Below are 17,327 nucleotides of genomic sequence, written 5' to 3' on the forward strand. Positions count from 1 at the left end.
ACTTTGACTGCATGCACACTTGCACACCTCAGGAGGACATCAGATCCATTATACACGGATAGAAGTCACTATGTGGTTGCTGGAATTGAATACTGTCCTTCAAAAGAGCAGGGCAACCAGTGCTGTTAACCATGCATCATTTCTCCAGTCCCAATATTTGCCTTTTTGTAACTAAATTTGAAGAATTCTCTAAAAATGTCAGAGATGAGAGGATAGAAGGCCAGCTGTGATAACGAAGCCTTGCTATCTTTGGGCTCAGAACAACTCCAGAGACACAGACTGCCTGCCTGCTTGCCTGATTCCCTGTCTCTGGTCTCTTCCTCCCGTTTGACAGACATGTCAGAATTCAAGCACATGCTGTCTAGTGTTGGCTTGAGGAAATCTTCCCAGAGAAGATCAGCGTCGTAACCTCGAGAAGGCCCAAAGGCTCCCAGGGGAGACTGCCTGCGAAAGAACCTCAAGCAGGCTACAAAAAGATCAATGCTTTTATTTGGATCCGCCAGGGGACGCTCGTTCCTCGCAGGGGGGCGGCTGGCGGGACCAAGCCGGAGGATTTCTAGCTGTTTCCACTACCGGAAAATAGAAGCCTATTTTATTGTGAGCCTGGAGAAGCACCGCAGAATGGAACAAACAATAAAAATGAAATGAAATAAGAAAATAAAACAGTAGCTTAATGGCAACAGGCTGTCTCCCACCGCTAGAGACCAAGGTTTGCTTGGTTCTGGAAACGCGTGGCTAGATTCACGCAAGGACTGTTTAGCCACAGCCTTCCTGAAAGCCCTGGTCCCCGACAGAAGCCAAGGCAAGAGGAAGGGCCTATTATATAAATAAAGGGCTTGTTTCCTTTATTTCTTTTTCTGTCTTTATCGGAACTATCCCACACGGAATCTAATCGAAATTTTCCTAGCCTCGTACCCATTTGGATCGGGAATCTTGCTTTTGGAAACCCTGTACCCGTGAAACCAAAATTTTTTTTTTTACCACAACCTAAAACACTTGCGCAGAAAACAGTGAAAAGGTCGCGTGGCTCCATACCCCGCGCACTGACCCGGAGGAGGCCTGGAGTCGGGTTAGTGTTGTGAAAATCAGAAGAAACCATCAGAATAAAAGAAATAAAAACCGAGTGTGAGAAAAGCGATATTCACCATAAGACAGTGAAAGAGAAAGCACTCATGTATGTCAGCAGAGTGGCGCAGCGGAAGCGTGCTGGGCCCATAACCCAGAGGTCGATGGATCGAAACCATCCTCTGCTAGAATACCTTTTGCACAACGCCTTCATCCACACCCGAGGACAGCGAAAAGTCTCTAAAAATAACTACTTTGAACCCTTCTAGGTTCATGGTGTCTTTCCTCCCAGCTTCTAAGCAACAAAAACTTTCTCTTGCAGGAAGCTTTCAGAAGACTCCTGAGCTGCTCCCGCATTTTTTTTTTTTTTTTTTTTTTTTTTTTTTTTTGTGTGTGTGTGTGTGTGTGTGTGTGTTTACTTGTTTAGTTTTTGGTGGAATGTAAGATTCCAGCACACACCTGTCCTGGCAGAATTCTTTGATGCGAAGTCCATGCTTTTGGCGAGCACAGGAATATAGAGTGAAACTTTCCGTATCTTTTCCCTGTTCAACACACTAATTCTGACATTGAATAGAGGCTTGAGAGCGAAGAGGAGCATCAAGTGTCTTCTGATTAGTACCTTTCCCAACAGGGGTCAGCAAAAGGTAACAAACCGTAGCCTTCTCCACGAATCTGCGTTTGGCCACCAGAAGGCACTGATGGAACCCAGTAATGATACCTTGGTCCCCAAGGCCGGCTGCTGCCTTTCCCATTGACAGCTCACAATCCCCCTAGCCTGCCTACATAATTCCATCCGTGCCATTGTGTCGTGTGCACTCTCGAGCCAACCCATCCCTTTCCTCCCCCAAATACGCTGTAGGATTCAAATCGCCCAGAGTTGCTCCCAGCTGAGAGTTTGGACAACTGGCCCACGGACGGATGCGCTTCCAGGTCCAAGGCCCGGTCCTGACTGCTTGCTGGACATCCAGCCCCATTGAGCTCTGCCCCCGGCGCGCTGGAGAAAGTCAGTGCGGCGCGCAGACCGCAGACTCCAGGGCGAGCTGACACGGTTACCGAGGTCCGCGTGTCGCCAGCTCCCTGGCATCCTCGCGCTTTTCTTGCACGCGTGGCCCAACCGTCACCCGAGCAGCGGATGCTTGGATTCCGCCACCTCTGCCGACGTCCGAAACACCAGAAGCTGAAACCCGGCTGGAAGTGACCGTCCGCCCGCGCCTCTCCGCATGGGCAGCTACCTGGGCAAAGCAGAGTCCTCGCCGCGGTCCCCAGCACAGGGGCGCGCAGACGCACGGGAGAAGCCTGCGACCCGCCGACCAGCTAGACCCCTCTACCAGGTCCACCGGGTGCAGCATGTCCACCGCGCCCAGCCCGCCCGGCGACACAGGCCGGCCCGGAGGCCGCCAAACTGGGATCCAGCCAATCCCGCCGCCTTCGTCAGTGAAGCCTGGAGGCGCTTTCCCATGAAGAGGCCGCAGAACCCCATCATGGGCTCTCTTCCTTCAGACTGGTGGGAAAGCTACCTCAAGCGTAATATTTGGTCTCTTCGTCACCCTAGGGCCACATGGAGTCCAGTGACAGTCAAGATCTCGCCTCCGGAGCGAAGACCACACCCCTTGTTTTCAGCCTCAAAAGCGGTAAACTCCGCGGGACCCTCAGAGGAGCCACCAGGAGGGTATGGGAAAGACCCTGTGCTGAAGGCCCTCCTCGAGTGCAGGAAGGGGAGAGGTCGGTGGGAAGAGCCACTGTTCCCTGACAGCTCGGACAGTAAAAGGAATTCCGCCACTCCTTGGTCCGCCTTTAAGCCCCTGTTGAAAAGTGGGGCCACTGTTACATTTGTGGCCAGGCCTGGGTCTCTGAAACGGAGCCTCCACGCCCAGAGCTCAGATCATAAACGTAAGAAGTCCAGTTGCTCCTCCGTGGCCATCTTGGCTAACATATGCACACGCGGTCCTCCCAGCACTAAAAGAAATGCTATTACCAGCTCTTACAGTTCTTCCAGATATCTCTCAGAGTCCTGGAAGAGACATTTCTCCAGGACATCGGTCCAGACTCCAGAATGGCCACTGAAAAAGACAGGGAAAAGTCCTATTTCTCACCCCTTAGTTACACCCAGCAATTCTTGGCAGCCGAACGGGGAGATTCCTCCACTGCAATCTGGTCCTAGCGACCTGCTGACCACACCTTGCCAGCAAGACTGTGTTGTCACTGAAGCGGACCCTACCTTAGAGAGGCAAGCTGGGCCAAGCAACCAAACCACAGAAGCTACAACTGCGACCGTCGCAGATGCCATTCCTGAGACCAGGGCTGGTATTCGGCCTCCCTTGTCTTTCAGTCCGCCTTCTTCTGAGTCAGTTCTCAGTACCCACATGAGTCCTCAGCTGGAAAGCTCAAAGAACATGCCTGTCCCACATGGGTGCTCACAGTTAGAGCACCTTCAAGGCATCTCTTCAGACTCAAAACCCTCCACTGCTTCCATCCAGGTGTCGCCAAGCTCTCCCACATCACCAGTCAGTGATTCCAACTGGCCATCTTCAGTCCCTCAGGCTTACAGGTCTGCAGAGCCCCCACACTCCTCTGTCATTATCCCCACAGCACCCACCACACAAAACACTCTGCTTGGGGTGGTGAGTAGCCCAATTCTCCATCTTCCTGCATGTGTACTTCCTGTGGAAACTTCTGCTCACTCATTAAGACCTGTTCAAGGGCCTGGGCATAGTAGTGAGGTCAGAGACTCCTCATATTGCAGAATTTCTGTCATGGCTGGGGCATCATCAAGCTCTTCTCTTTCCACAACTCCAAGCATCTTAAGGCCCACCTTCAAGCCTATCTTTGACAGTACAGAACCACTTAAAACTATGCCTATGACAGCGCCTGTGTCCACCAAACAGGCCTCTCCTTCACTGACTTCTGCTTCAAGCTATCTCTTCCATGGCCTAGCCACAGCCTCCTCTATGGTTACATCTGCCATTACAGGCAGCGCATCTAAAGACCCTGGTGTGGACTTGAACATAGTAACTAGCACCACAAGCAACTCTTACCTTGTCCCTTCTTGCCACACTTTCCTGCTTGGGGCTTCCCAGGGCTTTTCCCCAGCCCCTGATTTAATTTTCCCGTGCCAACACCCTGCAATTCCCACTGTACACACAGTCACTATCTTTAGCCAGGTTCTTACTAGTGCCATCCAGATATCCCCTCTTAGAAGCACTGCTAAACTGAAAGGGGAGAGCAGACCTCTGCCAACTTTAGGTTCATCATCCATAAACCAGCCTACAGTGACCTCACACATGTCCAATGTGACTTCAGCACTCACAGCATCATTGGGGTCAAGCCCAAAGTCACCTTTTCCACCATCCCAAAGTACTTCCCAGTCTTCACCTGGGGCCACAGATGAACAGAAGCAATGTTCTCTCCAACTAGCTCCTGTCCCAAGCTTTAGTACCTCTTTCCTTTCAGGGAACTCAGTTGTGTCCCCAACCCAGATGCTACCTCCTACTCAAATGGTTCTCAGCAAGACTACCCCACCAGCTTCTGGTGGGTTGACATCTTCAGCCTCCATTATTCACACTCCCACCAGCATCCAGTCAGGTTTCAGTAGTATAACTGGTTTTCCATTCAGTGAAGCTAGCTCAACCATCCTTGGGGGTGTCAGACAGAACCACCAGAGTGGGGCCTACAGCTCAGTATTTGGCAGCACAGCACCGAGACCTTTTGATTTTGGAGGATCAGTGACCCCTATGGACTGTGGGGAGCCTGAGGTCATTGTGGCTATCCCACAAAGAAGCATGGCTGGTGCAAGAAAGAGTGAGACCCCAAGCACCCTAGCTCCCTTTGTACAATGCTGGAACCAGAGCATGCAGGGCCTGCCTAGCCAGATCACACCTTTGACCACTGTCACTGCAAGAAAGACCATGTCTGGGGCCCCCTCTCTGGTCTCCTTTGCTCAGAGTACCCCTATACCTGGAGCAATTAAGGCAGGTAGCAGTCTTGGCTTTGGAATGTCCTCTCCAACTGTGCAGGGTTCTGTGGGGAGAGATCCTTTCAGATCATGGGCACCTTCATTCTGTATTGGCACAAAATCAAAACTTTCAAGGAATCGGGAGCCAGGGCGCTCCCGAAGACATCACACTTACAAGAAATAGCCCACTCACCCTGTCACATTACAGTGAAGAGACTCAATCTCTCCAGTTCTCTATACCACACATATCCCAGATCAAAAGTGAGGGCTCTAGGTGTTCCCACTGTGTTTCCTAATCTGTCTTCCAAGAAGGTAGACCACCAAGTGTGTCATCTAGTGCTGGTAGAGAATGGGGCTGCATGGAACTAAGGCCCTGGAGCAGAGCAGAAACTGACTCCCTTTCCCACCCACACCTCCCTGTACAACTGTGAGCTCCACGAGGACACAGCTTCCCAACTGGGGAATGTCCATGGCAAAACAATAACAGGCATCTTCAGGAGGAGATAGGTTGATCCTACCCCTTAACATCCCTTTATCTGGGCTCTAGGAGGAGCTTGGCTGTCTAATGCCACAGAGTCACCAAGTTCTCGGTTCTTACTGCTTGTTCCTCAGTGGTTTCTTGGGAGTGTTTGTGTGTGAGCTGATCTGTGTTCCGTCTACTCTTGGGGATCAAGGTCATCTTTGAGGATTCCTTTGTGTGTTGCTCTCTGTACCACTTTATCTTTACAGTTGCCCTAGTCTTTGCACAAATTGGCAATGGTTTAGTCCCATCCTTCTTTTGGTCAATTTGCTCTACAAGACTAGTCAAGATTTAGCCTGTCAGACCTGAAAGGTCATTCCTCAGTCTGGGAAAGAGAGGCCCTTGGCCAGTTCCTTCCAGCATCAAAGCGGGCCAATCCTTACTATCTACCAGCTTCTCCACTTGCTGCTCTTCACTTGGTGTTATGGAGACTTGCTCTTCTTACTCTGTTGGTTTCTGGTGCGAATGCTTTCAGTTGGAGGAAAAATGACCTGTAGGAGTGGTAGGAAGTTGCAAAGCCAAATTTCAACATGTGTAAATCCATCTGCAGCTGGGTGGATGGGACCAGTCAAACAGCACTGCTTCAGGGCTGCAAGAGCTGACTCACCCTAAACACACAGCAGCAGTTTGACCTTGAAGGATAGTTTCTCAGGAAGTGGGAAGGCAGAGGAGGTGGCCAGGATGCTGAAGCCATCTTTTTTGCCTCTGTACCATAGACCACAACAGGAACGGCAAATGCTCAAGTAGGGAGACCAAAGCTTACAAATCATTTTTTTAATTTGTGTCTCATCAAATCAAGCCTTTCTGAATTCACATCTTTCTCAGGCTCACCAGGGCATGAAGCCCTTGGGCCAAAAAACAAAGCATAAGAGAGAGAGCAGCAGGTACCTAGCAGACTGCAGCTGTCAAGCCAGTGAGAAGTGCATGAATGAGCTGGATATCATCCTTAGGACTTCTTAGCAACCTCACACACTAAGGCATATAGGATTCATGGGTACATTTATTACATATTTCTTATTTTACAGATACCTTGGAGTAAATCTAATTGGAAAAATAATCTTAAATTGAATGATAAAATAAAAAATACATTGTTGGAAAAAAGTCTATGATACAGGAATTACTGTCAAGCTCATATAGATAACGGAGCAGAAAAATGTTAACAAATTGGCCTGAGGTTACTCAGCAAAGACTAGATTTAAGCCCTAGTGACCGTAGAATGTGCTTATTTCTCACCCTCTAATCACCCAAGTCAGAAATGCCTGACTCTAAATATCTGTGCTGGTTGATATTTATTTGTTTATTGTTTGTGTATCTGTGAGATATTGGGGCTCGAGTCCATGATTTCACAAATGCTAGGCTTAATTACATCCTCAGTATTGTTTTAACTTTAAAGGGGGTTTTATTACTGCATGGTGTGTGCCTGGGCACATGTGCCAGAGGTCAGGGGATAGCCTTGGTGAGCTTCCTCCCTCTCTCAACCACATGGGTTCCAGGTTTTTAGGGACTGAACTCCCATCACCAGGCTTGTGCCACAAGTGCCACTGAATCACCTCAATGGTCCATTTACAACTTTTAAACACATTCTCAAGATTGCTATCTTATCGAATAATGACAGAAGGAAAGTGTTAGACACTACCTTATGTTCTTTGCAGTGTCTAGAGATAGTTATATGCCTTGCACAGTCCTCTGTACTTGTCATTTAGTGGACAAGAACAATCCCTATTTAGGAGAATCACCATTTAGTGTGGAATGTTAACTAGCCAATGGTCCTAACACAAAGGACAAGAGCCTAGAAATGGGAGTGGACAGAGGACTATCTTGACCAGGGCTGACTGGAGATTTGAATTCTGCCTGACAGTGCATTTGTCATCACCAAATGGACAATCTTATTTCAGGTCAACCTCAATCCTGTGTTCAGGCAGGAAAGGAAGGTCACCAAGATGTACTGAAGTTACTTCCAAAAAGTCAGGTATAGCTATGGTGAGCAGAAGCAGATGGTGGACATGGCTGCAAACCATGCAACACAATGTGGGCAGCATCTTGAATACACCAGGTAGCTGTGAACAGACCAAACAGCATAGAAGCAGGTCTATAATTGCGTGTTACATTACTCTGGTTGTCATGTGAAGAGGGAAAAAGGAAATAAAATAGGAAAAGACTGGGGACTTGGGGTTGTATAAGAGACTTTTTGAGTAAGAGAAACATATTAAAAGTATAAGATGGAGGACTGGGGATGAAACAGTATTTTTCCAGCAAGTATGAAGCACAGGTTTTATCCTTAGTACTGCCAAACTACATGCAGTAACATACACCAGTAATCTTCCCAGCACTGCAGAGGTGGAGCCAGGAGGATCAGAAATTCAAGATCATCCTCCTGGGCCTGAGATAGTTGAAACCCTGTCTTGGGGCTGGGGGGAGTCCACAGTGAGGCAAGGTTATGGACCAGAATCTGGGAAAAGGCTCTAATTGGGATTTCCTCAGTTAGTCTCTTAAAGTACTGGTTGTTTCCTTTCTAATACTTGGGCTTATTCAGGGAATTGCAAAGCATAAACCTCCAGCAGTTGGAAATTCCCCAGTACCAGAATCCAAACTCATTGCTATCTCTCAGAGTTCACACCACCCTTTTTCCAATATTATTTATCTTTTTTCATTCAGTTTGGGTATCCTGGGTTTCCTCAGAAACACATAGAATAAGTAAAAAGAATTGGCTCAGCTGTGCTGTGGTGGGGCACAACTTTAGTCCCAGCACTTGGGAAGCAGAGGCAGGGGGATCTCTGAGTTCAAGGCCAGCATGACCTACAAAGAGTTCCATCCAGGATAGCCAGAGCTGTTGCACAGAGAATCTCTGTCTTAAAGAAAGGAAGGAAGGAAGGAAGGAAAGAAGGAAGGAAGGAAGGAAGGAAGGAGAAAGAAAAAAGAAAGGAAAGAAGGAAGGAAGGGAAAGAACAGGCAGGCAGGCAGGCAGACAGGAAGAAAGGAAAAAAAGGAGAGAGAGAGAGAGATGGCTCTTGAATCTTCTGGATTTGATTTCCCAACGGCTTCAATTGAGTTTCAGAAAGGCATAGAGACAATGAGATATCCAGGAAACTAGAAAGATTTTTCTGGAGAAAGAGAGCAATTAAAAGTGATCAGGGGATGGCAAGATGTCTCAGTCGATAAAAGCACTTGCTGACAAGCCCATCGACTTGAATTCAATCCCCAAGACCCACGATAAAAGGAGAAAACTACTGAGCATAGTGTCACATGACTTTAATCCCAGCACACAGAGACACGGGGTGATCTCTGTGAGTTTGAGGGCAGCCTGATCTACATAGTGAGTTCCAGGACAACCAGGGCTACAAAATGAGACCCTGTCTCAAAACAAAACAAAACAAAACACCTTCTTCCCAATAATTTGATTATTGCCTCCACATGCCCTCATTGGCACATACAAAATAAATTAAATGTAATAAAAATTTAAAAATATTTTCTAAAAGATGAAAGAAAAGGACATGGATCTTAACGAGTCAGCAAACCCCCAAGGCAGAAATCAGGGTGTGAGGGACCTGAACCAGCCCTGAGAAATTCTGATAGTCAGTGTGGTGTCTTCAGAGATGTAGTGTAGTAAGAACTACCTACAGTCCTAAGGGGTAAAGTTCAGTTTCTTGATCACTAACATCGCCCTTGAAGAATATGTGTTTTGTCTTTCCTAATTTCTAAAAGTAGAAATGAAATTGAGTAACAGAAAACTAAGAAATGTTCTTTTTTTTAACTGAGGTCTTAATCCATTTGATATTTAGGAAAAAGGGTCTTTTTGGAAGATGGAGCTGGACTTCAGAGACCAAGAAAGCTGTCTTCAGTGGGGACAAGTCTCTTCTGTGACCCTCTGCAATGACACCAAGAAGAATACATGCCTTTCTGTTATTTCTCTATTCAACTTCCTTTAATGTATTATCTTGAGTAGGTGGACAAGTCCAGTAGACCAGAGACAACATCCTGGAGTCCCTGGATAATAAATAAAAAGAGCCAGACTATTCTGGGGCATTAATGGGGTAGGGAGGGGGCTAAGACTTTTAACATTCTGGGTAATGACGCCCATTTACAAATACACAAATATGATGAAACAGGCACCAAACAACCTCCCTCTCTTCCTCTTCCCCTCTCTCCCCCTCCCCTTCTCTTTCTCCTCTCATGTATGTATTGCTTTATAGTTATTTTATTTAACTGTTCATTAAATTTGATAATTTTTGAGCTGGGCATGGTGGTACATACCTTTAATCCTAACAGTCTGTAGGCAGAGGCAAATAGCTATCTGTGAGTTCAAGGCCAACCTGGATCTTGACAGAGTTCCAGGACATCCAGGACTACATAGAAAGACCCTGTTTCAAAAATAAAACAAAATAAACAAAAAACAAACTTTTTTATATTTTAGTTCTTTTGTTTTTTTTTAAAAGATCTAGTCACAAATTGAAGGGCTCATTTAATGTAAAGAGAAACATTCAAAGAAATTATTTTGTTCTCTTATGATGGATATAGAAGAATACTTCTAATACAGTTGATGAGTAGACATTTTGGAGACTGAGCCTGGTGTGCAATGAAGGCAGCAGATTATGAACTTTACTGTTTTAGAGTGTGTGGATGCAGCAGCAGGAAGTAACTCTAGAACAAGCTAGACTTTACACCACCAGTGTATCTATTAATTGTAGTGATTGTCGAGCCCAGGAAATATGACTAGTTAATGTTGAAATACTAATATTTTGGATATGTTGTATTAAAAATGAATATTATTAAAAAACCAGTTTCTGTTGTTTGCTTTTACTCATTTTTTGGTTTTTCGAGACAGGGTTTCTCTGTGTAGCTTTGGAGCCTGTCCTGGCACTCGCTCTGGCCTCAAACTCACAGAGATCCACCTGCCTCTGCCTCCCAAGTGCTGGGATTAAAGGCATGTGCCACCAATGCCTGGCTGCTTTTACTCTTAAATATGTCTTTACACCATTTGGCATTATGCACAGCTCATGGCACATATTTGTGGCTTATGTAATATTTTGTTGAAATACGAATGGTGAGTCAACTCACATCTTGTTTAGCATACATTTTACAGATGAGTTCATTGCCAATGCCACTGAGAAATATAACACTGATTTTACTTTGGTGTTTGGCCTAATTTACAAAGCACCACTACTGATGAGTAAAGGAGAGCTGGAGTAACTGCCACCCCTGGAGAAGTATACCCACTAAAATAGTGGCCTCCTGTTCTGTACAGAGCCAGGAATGGTCCATGATAGCAATACTTTTGGTTTTGAATGAGTGAGTTTATTAAACTTGTAGCAAGAAAATGTAAAAGCCTAGGCCATACTCAAGTGAGACAAAATAGCATAATGGATCCCTTTCCTAGCAACAACTTGTGCATAAGAGCTGGGGCAAGTCAAATCATGCTCTAGGTTACATCTCTTGGCATCCACAGTTACAATATGTGTGTGGTAATACATATGGACTCAGCTTTCTTGTGTTGAGACCATGGAATTATGTTTCTTTACTATTTTGGACCTACAAGCTAACTTAAGTCAGGTGTTTTTTCAAAGCAAAGGGAGTAACTGTCCACATTTAATTTGTGAGATTCATGAATCCCATGGAGACCCCATGAAGATGAGCTTGTTTTATCCTGGAACTGAGCTCACAATAAGCCAAAAAGGCTTTTGGGGTTTGTGGTCATCTTAGCTGACTACTTTGTCAAGATGGAGGCAACCATGTGACTAGGGCACCATCTTGGTTTGTGATGCCAGCAATATTGAAACTGCCACCTACATGATGCCATCTTGGTTAGTGACATCACGAAGATGAAGGAGGCTGGAAGACTTTGTTGACATGTTGGTTAATGCAGCCACGTGACAGAAACCAAAATGTCAGCACCCATAAAACTTTTCAGTACAACTGATTCCCCCAGGGGATCAACATACTCCTTTTCATACCAGGCCTAGAGTTAACACCAGACCTCCATGGTAGGTTTTGCTTGTTCATTTGTTTTGTTTCAATTTTGACACATCATTTTACGTGGTATATTTACTGGTTTGAAGAGTGGATATGAGAGTTTTTCTAGTCATGTGCCTTGAACACTAGACAGGTATCAAAGGAGCTGACGCTGTGAAATGACTAGCTTGTTGGAAAGCTCCTGTGAATTTGTAGTAAGTAGCCCAGGGAAAACTTGGAAAGACACATCCCAAATCTAAAGGATAGATTGCCAGGTACTAGATACACTCCTGCCAGCAGGTGGTTATGACAACTGGAAGCAAAAAGGATTCATTCTGCTTGGATGGGAAGCTAGAGGAGGTGCAGGCTAAGCTGGTCTCAATGCCTGCTTTTTCTGCCTATCAACTCCAAGTCAATTTTTCTCCAGCATAGGGTGTTGCAGAATATTTGTTTACACTGTGAAGATATGTCTTTGGATATTGGGTATTGGCTTCTAATATTACAGTCCATTCAAGGGTCGTCTCTGAGAAATTAATGACTTGAAGGCTTAGACAGGGTAGAGTCACCTAAGCCTGTTGAATAAGAGCTTGTTATGCCAGATCATCATAAAATTTCATAATGACAGAATATCACAAGGACTCATTTGTCAGCCTGATCAGTTCATCTGAGTAGCAAAACCATTAGAGGAAATAGTGACTTTTAAATCACTAAAAAACTGGGATTTCCTGAGCTTATTTTGATGATGCAAACTACAAAAATTAAGAGAAGTGCCTCTTGCTTCTGATGGATGCCAAGTACAGACTGGTGAATGTGGGAGAATACTGGAATCAAGCAATTGCCATTTGGCAACTACCACAGTAAATATTGTTCAGGGGGAATTATCAATAGATGCTAAATTTGAATGGAAAATCTCATGGTAAATATTTTGGTGGCTTCCCTAAATGACTTCCCCTAGGCTGCTTATTAGTTGAAGGGGGAAAACTCTGCTCATGTATTGACTGAATGTACTACTGTGATCAGAAGCAGCCATGGTTACCAAGGGAGATTGACGTGGAGTGTCTTCAGACTATTTTTCTAAGGGTGGAGATATACCTCAGTATTATTTCCTTTCTATTTTTCATAAATCTAAGTTTCCATCATCGTTATGATATATTGATATATATATACACACATATATATATATAATTGATGTATGATATTAATGAAGTTTGTGCTAAAGAAGAATATGTTTTATGTGGTGTTTGGCAGATGCAGAATATGAAACTAATTTTGAATGTGTGATTTGGAAATCACACAAAACCCAAATTAGTAGTAGTCCATTTCCTTATCCTTTAAATTTGCTTCATTTGTGGGGAGTGACAGTCAGTCCTAACCTGATGGCACTGTGTTTTTATGAACTGCTCTATCTCAGTCTTTAGAAGTGCTGGACCTGAGTAGTAATTTACACAGGTCCCCTGTAATGACTAAAGAGAGTGATATGGAGCCAGTCATCCCTTAAGGGCTGTTGACCTTTTGCTCTGGAATCCCTGGAGATCCTAATAGCCTGCAGGTGAGATAAGAATAGGATAATGGACTGTGAGGTATTAACAGCTGCCTTTGCTTCTGTAAAACTGCTTATAGCTATGAGAAAAGGATGAAATGGTTTCTGTCTTGCTATATAGCAGAAAAGTAAGAAACAACTGGGGGAATGTTCCTGCCCAGCTGCGGATCCCATGGATAGTTGTAACACACGTCTTTCTGATATCCAGTTTAAAGCCTTATGTTAATGCCCCTCTGGTTTGGCACACTGTTTGGCTCTAAGGCTGCTATCCTTCTGCCAGCAGTAAGGATAAATTTGTTTAATCTAAATTTGAATTGGTTTCTGGTCTCTGGTTTCTCCCAGTGGCTTCAAACACCTGACATATTTTGTTTTTATGTGTATGAATGTTTTGCCTTCGTGTGTATGCTCTATGTATTTGACCACGTTGGTGGCATTGGATCCCCTGGAACTGAAGGTACAGATGACTAACCCCAGTTCCCCAGTTTCTAGGGGAGCAGCCAGTGATCTTAAGCTCTGAGTCAAATCCTCAGACCTTCCATTTTCTTAAATGAGCAACGACTCTGACCTTCAAAATATGAATTTCATGAGATACACAAAGGGACGTTTTGGAGTTGTTACAGGTTGGAGGATGCTAAAGTACACAGCTCCTATTCAAGTCTATATCCTGCGTCCTGGTTTGAAGAGAGAAGTTAAGTGCTATAAATGCCACAACTGCCCACAAACTTGAAACCCCTTTTTAAAACAGACAACCGCATCAGATAAAAAAAAATATATATATATTAAACTACTAATTATACCATGGTTATAAACAAAATGCCTTTACTTTTAGAAACTATGTCCTCACTGGATAGTGGTGACACACGCCTTTAATTCCAACACTCCGGGAGGCGGAAGTAGGCAGATCTCTGTGAGTTCCTGGAACCCTGTCTCAAAAAACAAACAACAAAACAAAACAAAACAAAAAGAAAGAACAGAAAAGAAGAAAAACGTCCTTAAGAGCAAAGGACCATGATATATATAACTTACCTCTTAGCTGTTATTTGTTTGTTTTTTGACTTCAGGGGTGGGGGTGTTTCAAAGAGAGACAGAGAATGAGAAAGACAGAGCAAGCCAGAAAGTAAGGGCCTGTAGAGGAAAAGCGGAGAAAGAGGGTATAGGTAAATTCTAGTAAAAGTATGTGTGGCTTTCATACCATTCTTATTTTTACACATCTTCCATAAACTTTAAATTACTTCCGAGCATTAAATTTAAAAAGAACCTTTTAATGGGACTTAGAAAATACGGATTATTGAATCTCCTGTTGGGTTCCTACAGAAGCAGCGATGTTTTCAACTGTGTCGTTTCTGCGGTTATTACCAGATACCGTCTAGCATTGAGAAGAAAAATAAGGACAGGTGATTCAAAGAACTCCACTGTGACGTCGAGGCTATGTATAGGTACAAACACCAAAGCACGTGAGACAAAGGGAAATTCTGGCAGGTTGCTTGTTGGGAATAGTAACTCCACTCTTACTCAATACACTGACGTTATTGAAGAACACCTTATTATTGAAGGACTGAAAGCATATAGAGCATAGGAGTCGCTGATAACTTCCTTGGAAAAGCATAATATATAGGCCTACTCAGGGACCGACGACGAGGGTGGGATTCGAACCCACGCGTGCAGAGCACAATGGATTAGCAGTCCATCGCCTTAACCACTCGGCCACCTCGTCCTCCTCTTGCTCCTGGCTCTTTGCCTCCATCTTTGTTATTTGGTGATTCTGTGGTTTCTATATGGTTGTATCAGCTTTCATCCTACAAGACTCCTTAAGGAATTTTTATATATAATCATTTCCTTCCTCCAAAAAATACACCTTCTCGTTTTGATGATCTCTTCGTAGTACCTAGGCATCTCCATCCTCTGTCATCTTGGTTTCTCGGTACCACACTTGCTTTTCACGCTGCAGTGAAAAATAGTCCTGCTGTCTTCAAACTCCGTGTTCTATTTTCGGAATCCGTAACGTATGTGCTAACCTTCCCCTACGGCTCTATTTCCTACCTTAATTCTGGACTAACTACTGGGATCTCATTGGCCTCATAGCTATTTTTTGCTGAGGACAAACATTTATTTGTTTTCCATGAACCCTTTTTTTCTTGCACAACGTAGTCTACATCTGCGGGAAAGTTTTATGCCAAACTTTTTCCATTTTTACGCTAAGACCCCAATAGAAGATACTGTTCTGATTTTTAAAGCTGTTTCCCAGTAATTATAAATCCATGTTTTAGGCATGCTTCTTCTGGCTTGAATTGTTTTTCTATTTTAGGGAGAGTGGACACTAAAAGACATAACTAGAGAATTTTGATAAACAATTTATTATGTATGAAAAGGAACTTTCATTCAAAACATATCCTTTACTAGAAGAATTGAAGGTAATTTTTTTTCATCAATTCATGTGTATACGTATGAAAAGGTATTGAAAACTCAATGGGAGCTAACGGCAAACAGTGTGGTCATATAATGGTTATAAGTAAATCCAGATTTTACAAGAGGTGAATTTATTATGAAGGCTCCCTATTTTTAGTTAATGATGTCATGCAGATTTGCGGTTATATAAAACAAGATAGGGATAACCAATATTTTAAACAAAAACCAAACTTCTTACAAGTCTAAATAAGTGAAAAATCAAGATGCTAAATTAAATTTTTTAAAGGTACTGAATTCCTACTATATATGTGCGCTCCCTGTCGTTGAATGCGGGATGTTATTTATTGAGAACAAATCAGCCTCCTTCCTCCACCGCGAAATCTTATAAAACAGCCTCTGACGCTGGAGACCACAGACGCTCTATTTCCCGCCGTTATTTTCTGTCTCAAAAAAAGTGTGGCCTGTGCGCTGTGAAGCTGAATGTGAAGTGACCTTGCAATCATGAACACACAGCACCTGTATGTGGCTCCCTGAATGAGACCTGCACGTGAGCTCACACACAGGGATAAACTCGTTATGAAGGAGGTCAGCAAAAGTAGGGAGGAACAAAAGAGAGTAATGGGAAGGGAATACAGTCACAGCACACTGTGTACAAGTAATGAAACTGGAAAACCAAAAAACTTTAAAAGAAAGATGTGGCAGGAAAAGCGAGCGTGACTTTGGAGACTGGTGGCACAGACTCTGGTCGCGGTTCCCACGCTAGGCTCCAGCCTTCCTTGACCTTGCCAAACCCTTGCGCGCTTGCTCTCGCCAGCACTTTCACAGAGCTGACAATTTAAGAAGATACACCAGTCCCCCACCCCACCCCCCGGTCACATGACGTCACCTTCATTGGTGCGGAGTCATTCCCAGTCTCTGCTCACGTGACCTTTGCTAGTGCAAATTGGTCAAGCTTGGATCTCTACTCACTGGCGACTGTGGCCAGCCGCGTCCTCTTGCGTCGTCTAGAATTCCTGCACTCAAGAGGCGAAGACCGGAGGATTAGAAATTCCAAGTCATCTTCGGCTACATGAGACCCTCTCAGATAAAATTTAAAAAAGAAAAAGTAAAACAAACAAAAAAACCCAAACAAACAAACAAAAAAAGTTGAAGTCCCAGCTTTCAGTAGACAGAAACAGAAGGGTTGTGGGTTGTGACGAGTTTGGGAATCTCTCAGGGAAATCATGAGACTTTGTTTCAAAAAAACAAAAACAAAGCAAAACAAGCCCCTCCCCCGAACACAACAAAATAGCTACTATTGCTCTCCAGACTAGATAAATTTTATTTACACTTTCCATTACAGCTTTGAACTGTTTCCTCTGGGTCTTCACTAGCAGTCACTTCCTCTGCCTCCCCAGTTGTGAGCAGACTTCTCTGGAGAGTTCTAGCTTCCTCCTGCAATTCCTTCTTGAGGTATTTTCCTTTTTTAGCTCCCTCCCAAAAACAAACTGTAAGCAAGAATAAAGTCTCTTAATTGGTGAATAAAAGCAATAAACTCTATCACGATGTAATTATCAGTAATTAATTTTCGAGTATCAATTTAAGTGAAAACTAACAAAAACGAACCTAGGTCCCACCGAGATTTGAACTCGGATCGCTGGATTCAGAGTCCAGAGTGCTAACCATTACACCATGGAACCCCATGGAAATCAATGTACCTGCCGTTCCTCTCCAGGGGCTCTATTTGAACAGGAAAAAATAAAAATAAAAATTTGTTTTTTTTATTTATTTGTTTATTTTAAAATCTCTTTATTCAGACAGGATCTAGGTCTGTATCTTAGGGTAGCCTCAAACTCTTGACAACCTTCCTACCTCAGCCTGCCTGGGGCTTCGTATCTCTTGTGTGCATCCAACTCTCC

General features: G+C 44.1%; 1 protein-coding gene and 3 non-coding genes across 4 annotated transcripts; 2 read left to right on the plus strand and 2 right to left on the minus strand.

Annotated features, from left to right (window-relative positions):
- Nucleotides 1-1,181: 1,181 nt before the first annotated feature.
- On the plus strand, nucleotides 1,182-1,253 carry Trnam-cau. The gene has a single exon. It is a non-coding gene; the product is annotated as a tRNA-Met (tRNA).
- Nucleotides 1,254-2,285: 1,032 nt separating this feature from the next.
- Nucleotides 2,286-9,767, plus strand: LOC100767897 (POM121-like protein 2). Its single transcript, XM_027409454.2, has 2 exons — nucleotides 2,286-3,613; nucleotides 9,317-9,767. Exons 1-2 carry the CDS (start codon nucleotides 2,286-2,288, stop codon nucleotides 9,396-9,398), a joined length of 1,410 nt encoding a protein of 469 aa, XP_027265255.1. The 3' UTR covers nucleotides 9,399-9,767.
- A 4,888-nt stretch (nucleotides 9,768-14,655) lies between these two features.
- Nucleotides 14,656-14,737, minus strand: Trnas-gcu. The gene has a single exon. It is a non-coding gene; the product is annotated as a tRNA-Ser (tRNA).
- A 2,299-nt stretch (nucleotides 14,738-17,036) lies between these two features.
- On the minus strand, nucleotides 17,037-17,108 carry Trnaq-cug. Its single transcript has one exon. It is a non-coding gene; the product is annotated as a tRNA-Gln (tRNA).
- Between the last annotated feature and the right edge of the window lie 219 nt (nucleotides 17,109-17,327).

The sequence above is a fragment of the Cricetulus griseus genome, chromosome 3 (assembly GCF_003668045.3).
Source record: "Cricetulus griseus strain 17A/GY chromosome 3, alternate assembly CriGri-PICRH-1.0, whole genome shotgun sequence".
NCBI classification, from domain to species: Eukaryota; Metazoa; Chordata; class Mammalia; order Rodentia; family Cricetidae; genus Cricetulus; species Cricetulus griseus.